The following is a 12,471-nucleotide window of genomic DNA, read 5'->3' as shown; positions in this document are numbered from 1 at the left end:
GTACCCAAAGTAGTTGTTGAAAGAATTACCTGTTACTTTAGGCAAGCCAGATGTCAGGACAAACAGCCAACTTCAGAGGGTAGGCAATAAATACAGAGAACATGGCTTCATGGCTGTCCTTGTGAAATGGATTTGTACATTGAAAAGGGTTTGTTTGACTGACATCATAAAACACTGCTAAGACCTGGAAGATTACCTGGCTTTAGGACCACTCTATACCTCCCTGGAGTCTGAAGCTGCTACTGTTGGAGGCCAACCACTGAGCTGCAAAGTACAGCAGTTTCCCAGGGTTATATTGGACCCATTGTTACCCCTCTGCACCCCACTCAGCCCCAATGGAAATATACAAAATAACACACACAACACAATTCATGTAAATATTTTTCGAGGTTTTATTGCAAACCAAAGTTGGTTTATCACACACAAAAAAAGTTGTGTGGTGGGGAGGGGGGAAAGAATTGTACATATTATAACCATGTTAATTACAGTACATTAAAATGGTGGTTTACATTACAAATAAGCCTGTAAGTTTAAATATACTAGTGCTATAACCCAATGTACAGACTTTCTTTATACAATACATACAATTATCAGGAATGCAAAAAAAAAAAGAAAAACATAAATAATGCCCATTTTACAGGTGACATTTTAAACAATGAAAATACCAGGCTTTGACTGACAACTGGGGCATTGGTCCATAAAAACCCTTTCTAAAAATAGAAATATTTGTAGCAGCAATGCTTTCTTTAAGCATCTGGATACAAGTCATTGCAAGACCATTTTCAATAAATTTTAGTTATTAACTGTATCTTACAAAAAAAAAAACAAAACGGTCTACACATAAATTTATCTTCCAAATATGGAAGAAACAAACAATGTCCCACATTGTAGTGTCCTGCAAGTGTCACATTGATGCTTAGAACTAAACCCATCTGTGATCAAGCATACCACACTCATACCACTGTTCACACAGTAAATCCACAAGGAAAAATAAAGAACTGAAACACTCTGCAATAGGAAAAGCTTTGGAGCTAACACGATCTCATCAGAAAAGGCACATTTCATAAGATTCGTTATCACGGCCCAGACAGACCTTCCGAAAACCATTCTTAGAACTGCATCATCCTAATAAAAGACTACTGCATCTGTCTATGGTGGCACGTAAATGCTCATTGCAGAGATAGCACCATGTTGGAAGGAAGAATAAAAATGAAAACCTCATGAGCTCACTGAGGAGGATGTGCTCTTCAAAAAGCTTCCAGCAAACAGTGTGCAATAAGACTGCCAAGATGTGCAAGCTTCCAGAGATGTGCAAATTCTCTTTTAAGATGTCCTGTCAGCGGGCAGCTCTGCCACGAGGCTAACTAAAACGCTTACACACACACACACACACACACACACACACACACACACAAAATCCTTCAAGACCACCCCGAGGACTGTTCAGAGGAAAGAGTCCATAGGAGGAGCATAGGAAAAGCCTAGGAAGGCCTCGGCCGCTTCCTTGACGCTGGCTGTGAGGAGGATGCTGTCGGGGGACCTGCCGATGGAGTTGGGGACCGGCTCTTCGGTGAACTCAGGATCGAAGTGCCGCAGGTCGCTAGGTCCACTCTATTGAGGGAAGAAAAAAAAAAAAACCACTCAGTGTCAAGAATTCAGTGTGCCGACAGGACAGGAAAATGCTCATTTTGGGCTTGAAATACTGGAGCTCGTGTCTTTGGGGTACTATATGGAAACTCCCATGATAACCATCTATTTCAGGCAAAAAACCCACAGGCCACATAAAATTTAAGTAACGAGGAGAGTGTTCACTTTTTATCCTTTGATACTGTAATTGGTGAATGTGTGGAAAGGTTATGTTAGCTTGGTTGGGACAAAAATTCTACTTTTTACCTAGGGAAAATAATGGTTTGTGAATAAAAGATCTGCCAATGTATTCCTCAGGGCCCTCCCCTCTACCACCAACAACTCTTGACTGCAAGAAGTGTCCTTTGGGCCCTCCCATACTCGGAAGAAAGAGATACTCACCACATTTGGGTTAAAAGGGGGAGTAATCTTCTTATTAATGAGATCATCCCAGTTAATCAGGGAGAAGAAGACATGATTCTTAATCTCCATCTGTCGAGAAGAAACGGGAGATGAGTTTAGACAGGTGGAATTTAAGAAGGGCAGTGGGGATCTGGTGTGCTTCCCAGACAGCCCAGGAGAACGGGAAAAAGGTACTCACGAAGTCGTCCTTGGCGCCCAGCCTCTTCGTCCTCTCCTTCTGCAGGAGGCCCTCCAGGAGGTGTCTGGCAGAATTGGTAATATTTGGCTTCAGCTGGAGGGGCTTGTTCAGAATGTTGTCATACATCTCAGCTGTGTTTCGGCTGTAAAAAGGAGGCTGAAAGAAGAGGGGAAATTAACGCTCAGCTGGAACGTTTGTATGGCACACACGACCAACAGAGAAAAAGTCTTCAACCAGGTTAAGCGAGATTTGACCAAGTCTTTCCTTAATAGGTTTTCTTTGCCCTGGATTTTTAAAATGTCTATTTCGCGACCCTTATCAGGGAGTAGATACTAATAAGCCACATTTTCTCTCACATGGGTTAAGGGGGTCATAGCTAGTCAAATGTGAATTTACAAAAGAAAAATTCACTAAGAGCTTACTCTAAAACACTTACAAAATAACCAATGGGCCTCTCTTATCAGCATCTGATAAGCTTATTGATAAAGGGGCAAAACACGACGACCAGGTCTGCAATGGGGCTTGTGCACCCTGATAAGTCTGGATTTTAAGACGACCACATTCTAGGGAGCACTATCAAACCAGGGGCAAGATTCCATGGCTCTCAATGCGCTACTCACCAGGCCATACAGCATCTCATATAAGACGGCCCCCAGGCACCACCAGTCCACGGTCCTGTCATAAGGCTGCTTATGGAGCACCTCGGGGGCGAGATACTGAAACAGAAGGCAGGAAAACAGAGTTTAGCAGTCTGTGAAACCGGGCAATCCCGCGACCAGGCATGCACTTTGAAAGGGCTGAGACCCTGGATCCACTTGCAGGATACATTTCTTTACATCACTTCCTGATAAAACTGCTGGACTTGGAGGCTGACTGGCCAGGTATGTGTACTGGTATTTAGGAAGCGACTGGGCACCCAAGAGATAGCTTACGTGGGAATTTACAACCTTTCTATGACATGGCTTTTGCAAACAGCTGGTCTTAATGAAAGCAACACGAGGCCTTGGGATTTCTCATGCTGTACCAAACAGCAAATGTATTTTCCTTGCACTCAATTGGACTGAGAAACCTCCAAGAACAATCTATCTTTCTGGTAGTACTTGATTTTTGCACTTGGCTCTCCCAGGAGGGGGCAGACCAGGCACTAAGTGGAGAGTGCGCCTACCTCAGGCGTGCCACAGAAGGTGGATGTCGTGCCATTGTGTTCGATGTTCTCCTTGCAGAGCCCAAAGTCAGTAAGGACAATGTGTCCCTGTGAATCCAGCAGAATATTCTCTGGTTTTAAGTCTCTGCAAAAGAAAAAAAGAAAAAGAAAAAGAAAAAAGTTGTGTCAGTTAATTTCACTTCATAAGAAAGCCTCTGTGAAATAATAGCTCAGGGTGTCAGAAGCATTTCCAATTCACTGTAGCTGTATAGTGAATAAAAAAAAGGGAGTCCTTGTTTTGCTAATCTATTCTGGATTAGGCACAATCCTAGCTGGCTAGTTCCCTGGTGGCATGGAGTCAAGGCAGCTCACATGCCAGGGGATCTGGTTTTAGGTGACCAAGCTGTACATAAATACAAAATTATTTTAAGGCTCTGTCAAAGACTAGGGCTCGGTCTCCTTTCTCCTTTCTACCTGGGAAGGTAACCTTGAGAGCTCTCCAGCTTACCTATAAACGATGTTCAGGGAGTGCAGGTAACCCAAGGCACTGGCTATTTCAGCAGCATAGAAGCGAGCCCGTGGTTCCAGGAAGCAACGCTCCCTCTGGAGATGGTAGAACAGCTGCAGGAGACAGAACAAAGTTAGGCTGGGTTGCCAAGGCTTGATAACAATGCATTTAATTAAGTCTCGACATATATAGCTAAAGGGGACAATTGCAGGAAGTGGCCTTAAATAGTCTGTTAACTATTTCCAACCTTCAGGTTGAAGGAAAGGCTAATTCTGGTAACTTTTACCCCCTAAATATCATTGAAAAACTTTCCTCTCAAACTAAAACCAGGAATGCCAATGCCCAGACATCCAAAGGTTAGCTCATATTCCCGCCACTCACCTCTCCACCGTTGATGTAGTCAAGGACAAAGTACAATTTGTCAGCAGTCTGGAAAGAGAAGTGAAGCCCCACCAGGAAAGGGTGTTTCACATTCTTCAGTAGAACATTCCGTTCCGACATAATATGCTTTTCCTAGAAAAAGGACAATTAAAGATTTAGTGGCAAATTTCAACTTGGTACCCAAATTCCAAGGTAAAACCACTCAATGAATGTCTATTTTCATTCAGGTCCAGTCCATCAAATGCATTTCGTACCTCCTTCTTTTTCAGGATGGCTTTCTTCTGTAAAACTTTGACTGCATAGAATGCTTCTTCTGCTTTGTGTCTTGCTAGAAGAACCTGGAATTTCAATTAAAAAAAAATCATTTTGCTACCTATACCCACGGAGAATGTTAAATGAATGTGAGTGAAAGACTATAAATTATGAGGTCTTCAGATCTGAAATTACCTTCCCAAAACTGCCTTTCCCAATCACTTTCAAGAAGTGAAAGTCAGATGGTTTAGCATGAGGATTGGATGATGGGCCAAGGTTGATTTGCTGAGAAGGACTTGGCTGGAAAAGAAAAGTTTTCTTTTAGTATCCTTGCTTCAAAGGAACACAACAATCAAGGACAGGCAATGTAAAAGACGCTACATCTGCAAATGACTGAGGCAAGCCACCACACATCATAGACACAACCAAGACTACTTTTCATCCGTACACATTAATATTTCAAATGGGAGTATGGAAATTGTACACAATCGTGTTGTAACCAGATAAAACTTTGAGGCAATAGGCCTTTTAAAATACTTCACTGACTCAATAGTTAAGTAAGTGCTATGTCACTTGTTATGCCATTAACTAGGCATTCCTGTCTTAATACGAATTTCTAGAAATGCTATTGTAATCCATCAATGTAGGAATACTAACTGACTCATTTACAAGATTCCTCTACAGAAGCATCACAAATAGAGAATACTTACTGGAGGAGAAGGGTTGGCATTCATAAGCTCAGGCTCCTGAGGTTGGGAGATTTTCAAAATGGACTGAACTTCTGGGCTAAAGAGAAAGGAACGACTTAGAACCTCCTTAACTCGACACAAGGGGGCACAGCAACACCAGTAGTTTCTGGCTCAACTTTTCCCCAACCGTTCGGAGTGTTTCAACCAAAAACATCCAAAGAAATTACTCAGTTAAAGAAAGTAATAGCCAAAGAAAATAATAAACCCAGTTAAATACAGGGATGAGGGTTGTTCTTCATGGCAACAGGGGGTGAATTAGGCAAACATGAATATTTTATCTTACAGCTCTAGGGCTGGCCAAATCAGCCCATTAGTTTTAATGTTTAAAATGTTTTCAACCGGGACTTAAAAGAGAAAAGGGCTCCCACCCTCGGGGAAGGCTTCAGCTTTCTGATCAATCCTCTGATGAGAATGTGTCTTTACTGCTGGTAAGCTGAAACTCTACTACTTATTTTTATTTCTCCCAGTCCTCCCCAAAACTTACTGTTTGCATGCATAGGAGTTATTGGCAATCTTCTGAATAAAGTCGTTCAGGCCCATCCTCCTCTGTTTCATGAAAGCTGTGAATTAAGAGAGGAGAAATAAACAAACGTCTAGATGGCTTCGTAACGTCCGACGCCACACACACTCATCTGACGCGCGACCTTAAAAAAATTTCCACCTCGCATATCCTAGAAGTTCAGTATTAATTTCTACACTCACCGATGAGAATTGCTACCATTCCCCTCATTCTGGAGTAAGTGAGGGTGCCCCTAGCAGCCTCGGTTTTCACCGTCATCTCCGCAGACAGAGCGCGCAGGGAGACGTTACTGACGGGAGACTTGCTCAGCCAACACTGGCCGGGCGCTTCGCCGCCCGCTTTATAAGCCCTGAGCCGCCGCAGGGGCGGGGCCCACGCGACAATGAGGAAGCGGCCCCGCCCAGGCCCCGCCCCCAAGCCCCGCCTCCGGCGGTCGCGCAGCCCGGCAGGCTGCTCCCTCCCGGACGGTGGCGGACGGTTCGACCCCCGGCCGGAGGACAAGCCCGGGGCGGGGGCGGGGGGGCTCGGGGACTGCCCGGGAGGCGCGGCGCGGGTCTGTTACCTGCCTCTCTCGGCTCCCTGGCCGGAGAGAGGGAAACCGCAGGCGGAGGGGGCGGGGGAAGGGAGAGTCCGGGGTAATTTTCCACCTTTCTCATTTATTCCGCCCAGCTAGGGAATCAGAGTCCCGGCACTGGGGCGCTTTCCGCCCGGTGCTCGGCCAGCCGGTGGCTCTATGCCCGCTCTGGTTTGTCAAACCCTGACTGCCGACTCCCTCCCGGTCCCGGAGCCAGCCCTCTCCCCTCACTCCCCCGGCAGCCTCGTCAGCCCCCACCCGGCGGCCGCGCACCACCAGCCCGAGGTGTCCGTCGGACGAGGGTGGCCCCGCGCGCCCTCATCTGCGGGGTCACCGTGGGTCCGGGACGCCGGGCGGGTCCTCTGCTCCCGCCGCCCTCTCTCCCGTTCTCCGTCCCTCCGCCCTGCGAACGCGCACCCACCCCCGGTCCCTCTCGCCGGAGCCGAGCGACTAGCGGCGGAGCGGGACAGTCCCCGCGTGGCGGCCGCGGCGCTTACCCAGGCCGGTCAGCAGGAAGGACTCGCTGCGTTTCTGCGCCTCGGCCCTCTTTTTGTGGCGGGGCCGGAGCAGAGACTCGAGCCGGGCCCTGGCCAGCGCGCCCTGCATCTCCCCCATGGGCAGCGGCCGCCGGGCGCGCAGCGGGCGAGGGCGACTGGAGAACACTGACGTTTCCTTGAAGGAGCCGCCGTGACTCAGGCCGGGCAAGATTTCCTGCCCTGAGACCCAAAACAAACAAATGGCCCTTGTGCACGGCCGAGCCGCTTCCGAAAACGCCTTTTTTGTGCTTTTGGCCAAAGCCAAGCAAGGCTGCAAAATCCCAGAACTTGGAAGCGGAGGAAGGAAGGAAAGAAAGAGGGAAGGGGGAGGGAGAGGTCAGGAATGTGTAGGGGAGGGGGCGGAAATAAAGTTCGTCTCTGCACTAAGGGAAAAAAAAAAAAAAGTACAATCTGCATTTCACTTTTTTTCCCCCTAATCTTTGAGAACATTCTGTCCGTTCCGCCTGTAATTTTTTTTCTTGCATCTTTAATCTCCGCCACGCCATGAACACGTGAGGAAGTGGCAAGTTCGGGGAGTGGTGGCTCCGCGCGAGGCGCCGACCTGGCGTGACCCCGGGCGGCGGCGACTCCCCGATTCCCTCTCCCGCTCTCCCACCTGAAAACTCTGCAAGGTCGCGTTACATTGTCTTAAAAACCCTCAGTTTGTCCTCGTCTTCCCTACCCCTCCGGTTTATTTCAGGGCTGACCCGGGAGTCTTCTTACAGTTTAACCACCTTGCTTTCTCTCCCAAGTCCCAGGTAAACTGGGACTCGCGCCCTCGTGAAAGAGTAGCCCGGTGCCTGCGCTCCAGAAAGCGGAGGAGAGAGGGTAGCTTGGCAGAGCAGTGGTGCGGGGCCTTCCTGTCCCCCCGCCTCTGGGACATGCCTGGGCGCTGCAGTTTGACCGCCGGCGCGGGGACTCGGGCCAGCGCTGGGCGGGGGAGCCACGAGCAGAGCTACGGGGCCGCTGGAGCGGGAGACGGCGGCTGCAAGTCACTAAGGTTTGCAGGGCCGGTACCCAGCGCTTGCTGGTGCTCTCTGCGGTGGCTGCCCTGCCCTGACCCCCTGTCAAGGGCCCTGCCATTTTTGAGTTGCTTACTGGGTCTGACACACTCCGAAATACCGGCCGTCAAACCCAAGAATAGCATGTGAAGCGGTTTTTCTTTCGTCCTGGGCAGGGATTTGTTTTGCAGGTACAGCCACCTCATTTGCCCTAATATGATCTGTAGCCTCCGAGGCTTCTTGGTTTGCTCAGTTGCAACAGCCCCAGACTGGGAGAAGGGAACACACATCTGTCCTGGAGAGTGGCTGGGAACCGTTGCTCAGCACCCACCGTTAAAACACTTCTCAGTGCCTGATACTGACGCTCCCAACTCAAGCAAGGTTTAGGAAACTCCAAATCACAGTAACTGGCCCATTACTGCTTCCTCTTCCATGGATTCTTCATACAATACGACTATGTTACCGCCAGTGCCCCCCATATTGCGTGTTCCATTTCAACTAGCCCAGCCGGTCCCTTATCCCACACCATTCCGCCCCCTTTTAAAGAGAGCAAATTTGCCCTGGGTGTTATATGCAACCCATGAATCACTATATCAGAAACTAATGATGTACTATCTGTTGGCTAATTGAACTTAATAAAAGAGAGAGAGAGCACAGATGTGGCAAAGACTGCCCAGAAACACCAACCTGCACCAAGATTTCTGCTTGTTTGTTCTTAAAATGTGAAACTGAGAAACCTTCCATCAGACACCGTCCCCTGCGTCCTCACCTCCTGTGCCTTCCCCAGGCCAAGGAACCTCAGATCCTCTAAAGCATCTTCGGTTTACCCATCCCCTCCAAAGTATAGTAATAAAAGTACACAAACCTTTCAAAGGGGATTGTATAGCTTCCTCTTTCATTCTTCAGGTTGCCGAGGATATGAAGGTCGGGGATTACTTTCTGGAGGTTGGAGGTCGAGCTCAGTTATGGCTGGAATAACCTCCCTGCTATGCGCCTGATAAGGCTGGAAGCCGAGGTGACGGGGAGCAGAGGAGCGCAAGACAGCTGTCCTGCTCTGTTATGCACCCCACTTTATATAAAGGCAATTTACATACAGGAAGAGAGCAAGCTGCAAAGTTCAACACTGGGCCATTTATTCTCTCCATTGCAACATCACTCAGAAAATTACAGTCATCAGCGTCCTGCGTTTATTACACCCCCAGTAAGACACACAAGAAATTTAACTTTGACTGATTATCATCACAAATCAGTCCAGAAAAAATTCAAAACACATGCAGAGTGTTCATATTTTCAAAGAAGCTCTGCCACATGCATTCCAGGAGGAACATGGAATTCAAGTTAGAGGGCTCTAAGTGGAATAGAGAAGAGGCACAACCATATGATTTGTGGTTGGAACAGAAAAGGAACCTCTGATGTTCTCCTTCCTCCCCCTACCCTAATGTTGGGCAGTTGGAGACGGACCGTCTGCTAAACTTATCATTTAACGTAGAGAATCAAGTTGTTGAGACTGGTTTTTCTTCCAACCGGATACCTGAAGGGTGGAGCAGGCGCCCCCTGTTCTGTCCCAGCAACCTACTAAGACTTCCGAACAGGAAGGTGACACACAGCGGCGGGTGGATGCGGTAGGGGGGTTGGTAGACGGGGGAATGGTGTGAGACACGGGCCTGTTAACTCTGCACAGGCTTTGGGTTGCCCTGTGGCTGCTATTCAAACGCTTGATCTGTTCTTCCTTCCCGTCGCCAGCCTCTTTCTTTGGTCCAGAGCGTCTTCCTACCGGAGGAATCCGGCCCCTTTCCTCTTACTCCCTGGTGGCGAAGTGGCCAGAGTTGCGTCACCAAATTGTGCTTGTAAATGCAACCCAGAGGGCGATCGCGTTCTCTGGCAGAACCACTCTGAAATGCAGAATTTCCCCCACTTCTCCCGAGGTTTAATCAGTTCCAGGTAATTTCTCTACGACACCTTGTGCAGTCACAGAAAATACAGATGGCTTGGTAGGAGATAGGCTAATTACCTCCCCACTCCTTCAAGCCAGTAATCTCATTTATGCCGCATAGTGGGGAAACTGCAATCAAAACACTCAAATGGAAATGATTCACCAAGATATAAAGTTTGCACGGAAACAAATCATTTTGCAGTGCATGTGTATTTTAATGCTTCAGAAATCACTTAGTTCTTCTACTTTAATTTTCCTTAATGAAGGACTGTAAATACTGAAACCTGAAAGCTTTACTAAGATAGGACCCTTTTCATTTAATTGGCAGGCTCAGAAAACAAATTCCTGATATTTCTCAACATATGAAAGGAAATATTTTGAAAAATATTTTTTTAAAAGATTTATTCATTTATTTGAGAGAGAGAGAGAGAGAGAAAGCAGGGTGGCGGGTAGGGGGAGGGAGAGAAAATCCTCAGGTCAACTCCCTGCTGAGTGGGGAGCTCAAAGCTGGGCTCCATCCCATGACCCTGAGATCATGACCTGCATAGAAACCAAGAGTCAGACACTTAACCAACTGAGTCACCAGGTGTCCCCAAAAATATTTTTATAAGGACTTAGCTCTTCGACTACTTAAGTGTGTCAGCTATGTAAGGTACAATACTTTCCATTGATAACGGGAATATAATTGTTTTGTATTGCCCAAAGGGCCAAAAATTCTAGAACAATTATGTGCACAGTTTAGGTTCCCATGCTTATTGATTCATTCATTGATGCTTATAGAATCCTTTTCCTGGAGCATCACCAAAAAAAAAAAAAAAGTACAGAGAAACACCAAAAAAAAAAAAATTATTACTCTAGAGAGCAACTAAATGGATCAGTTTTTGTTGAAGGTTGTCACCAAATGCATGCCTTTTTTTTTTTAACAGTATTCATCAAACAGAAAAAGATGGCAGCAAATGAGTTTATTCACAAGAGCTATTATAGGTAAGTAATCAGCAGTGCTGGTTAAATAAGAGCCTATAGATCACAGGTTCTATAGTGATTATCACATCCTGTACTCTTATTTGTCAAAAGTGACATGCATAAAGAAGGTAAGGATCTGATTGAATAGATAACTATTACTTCGAATACCAGCGTTCAATGTTATTAAAACGCACACAACTACATGCTTTATTTATGCAGGCCTTATTTCTTTTCCAAGACAGTGGTTTTGAAGAAAGCAAGACTCTACACTGTAAGAACCTTGGAATAGGGTTTTGCTACATAATGTACACGTGGCTGTCTAGTATAGAGGCCTTAGGTTGTTTTCTCCAAGAGAACTTTTCAGCTATTGAGGATTCAGCAATTGCTGTTATTTTTCTTCTGAGTTGAGCAGATGATAGGCAAAATTGTGAAGTAGCAAAACTTGCTTTTGAAACCAAATTTATCGCCTCCCTGTAACCCTTCTCTGTCACTGAAGTTAACTACTATGCCTCTCCTGCTTGCCACCCACAGCCCTGGTGCGCTCTGCGGTCCTGCAAACTCGGAAAAATACTGCCTTCCACCCTCCTCCCTGCTAAGGCCAGAGGCCTCGAAACCCTGCTCTCAGCTAATCGCCACAGGAGGTATTGACCTGATTCTCCTTCCCTGTCTCCCAGGCTTTCTCCCTCCTTCCCTCCTTCCCTCTCTTCCTCCCTCCCTTCCATTTGTTCATGCAAGCATTTAACAAGCATTTATTAAGTAAGTATGAATATTAAGCTCAAGGGACACCAGTATGAATAATCCCGTTATTTGAAATTCACAGACTGTCATTCCGAGTGGGGAGCACACGCATAAATTATGATACGATATGATGAGTGTTAAAACAGAGGTAACAGAGGTCTGAGCAATCTACCTTAGAAGCACAGAGAGAGAACTTTTCTACTGGGGAGAGGCAGCAGATATGCAGTTACTGAGGAAAGTCTCCCACAAAGACATAGTATTTGTGCTGATCCTGGAAAGGTCAGCCGGGGACAAAAGAGGAATGTCGTTCTAGGCAGAAGACAGAGCATGAGTACCAAACTCTGAGGTGTTACATAGCACCTCTGGAATGACTTGGAAACACGGCCCTTACTCAGCCCTCTCACACAAGCAAAATGTACAGGGCCCTTGCTACGGTGGCTGCAATAGCAAAATAGCACTTTTCTTTCCTTATTATTATTTTTTTAAGATTGTATTTACTTATCAGAGAGAGAGAGAGCACAGGCAGGGGGAATGGCATGCAGAGGGAGAAGCACCCGGCTGAGCAGGGAACCCGACATGGAACTCGATCCCAGGACCCTGGGATCATGACCTGAGCCGAAGGCGGACGCTTCACTGACTGAGCCACCCAGGCGCCCCACCTTATTCTCATCTCTGGGAGGTTGTCATTGTCTAATGTAGCATGATCCAGTGAGCAATAAATAAAAATAAAAAATAACTATCAACCAGAATATAGTATGAAGGGCGAGAAAGAGCACATATTTGACAGCTTTATATTTGGCTCACAGGATTGACCTGGAAAATGACTTCCAGAGAATTTTCTGGATGATTATGAAAAATAACAGAGTAAATTGGAAAAATTCTTTAAGTCAAATTCAGTATTATCTGCGATTTTCTAAACACAAGAGGACTATGGTCTTACTGAAA

At 46.6% G+C, this 12,471-nt stretch overlaps 1 protein-coding gene across 3 annotated transcripts; it reads right to left on the bottom strand.

Annotated features, from left to right (window-relative positions):
• Positions 1-378: 378 nt before the first annotated feature.
• Positions 379-8,933, bottom strand: SGK1 (serum/glucocorticoid regulated kinase 1). Of its 3 annotated transcripts, none has more exons than XM_028125383.2 (12): positions 8,758-8,933; positions 5,746-5,821; positions 5,223-5,298; positions 4,708-4,812; positions 4,515-4,598; positions 4,261-4,392; positions 3,880-3,992; positions 3,393-3,516; positions 2,848-2,943; positions 2,228-2,383; positions 2,029-2,118; positions 379-1,611 (listed from the first exon to the last, which is right to left on the bottom strand). In XM_028125383.2, the coding sequence occupies exons 1-12, from the start codon at positions 8,789-8,791 to the stop codon at positions 1,444-1,446; spliced, it is 1,254 nt and encodes a 417-aa protein (XP_027981184.1). In that variant the 5' UTR covers positions 8,792-8,933; the 3' UTR covers positions 379-1,443. The 3 variants fall into 3 exon arrangements, with proteins under 3 accessions (XP_027981184.1, XP_027981182.1, XP_027981183.1); XM_028125381.2 differs by lacking the exon at positions 8,758-8,933 and adding an exon at positions 6,853-7,360; XM_028125382.2 differs by lacking the exon at positions 8,758-8,933 and adding an exon at positions 5,964-6,086.
• Positions 8,934-12,471: the final 3,538 nt, after the last annotated feature.

The sequence above is a fragment of the Eumetopias jubatus genome, unplaced genomic scaffold, assembly GCF_037043125.1.
Source record: "Eumetopias jubatus isolate StellerSeaLion01/CBP00866 unplaced genomic scaffold, mEumJub1_p1.0 scaffold_6, whole genome shotgun sequence".
In the NCBI taxonomy this organism is placed as follows: domain Eukaryota; kingdom Metazoa; phylum Chordata; class Mammalia; order Carnivora; family Otariidae; genus Eumetopias; species Eumetopias jubatus.
Note: the sequence above shows the minus strand (reverse complement) of the source record. Positions and strands in the feature narration are given on the sequence as shown.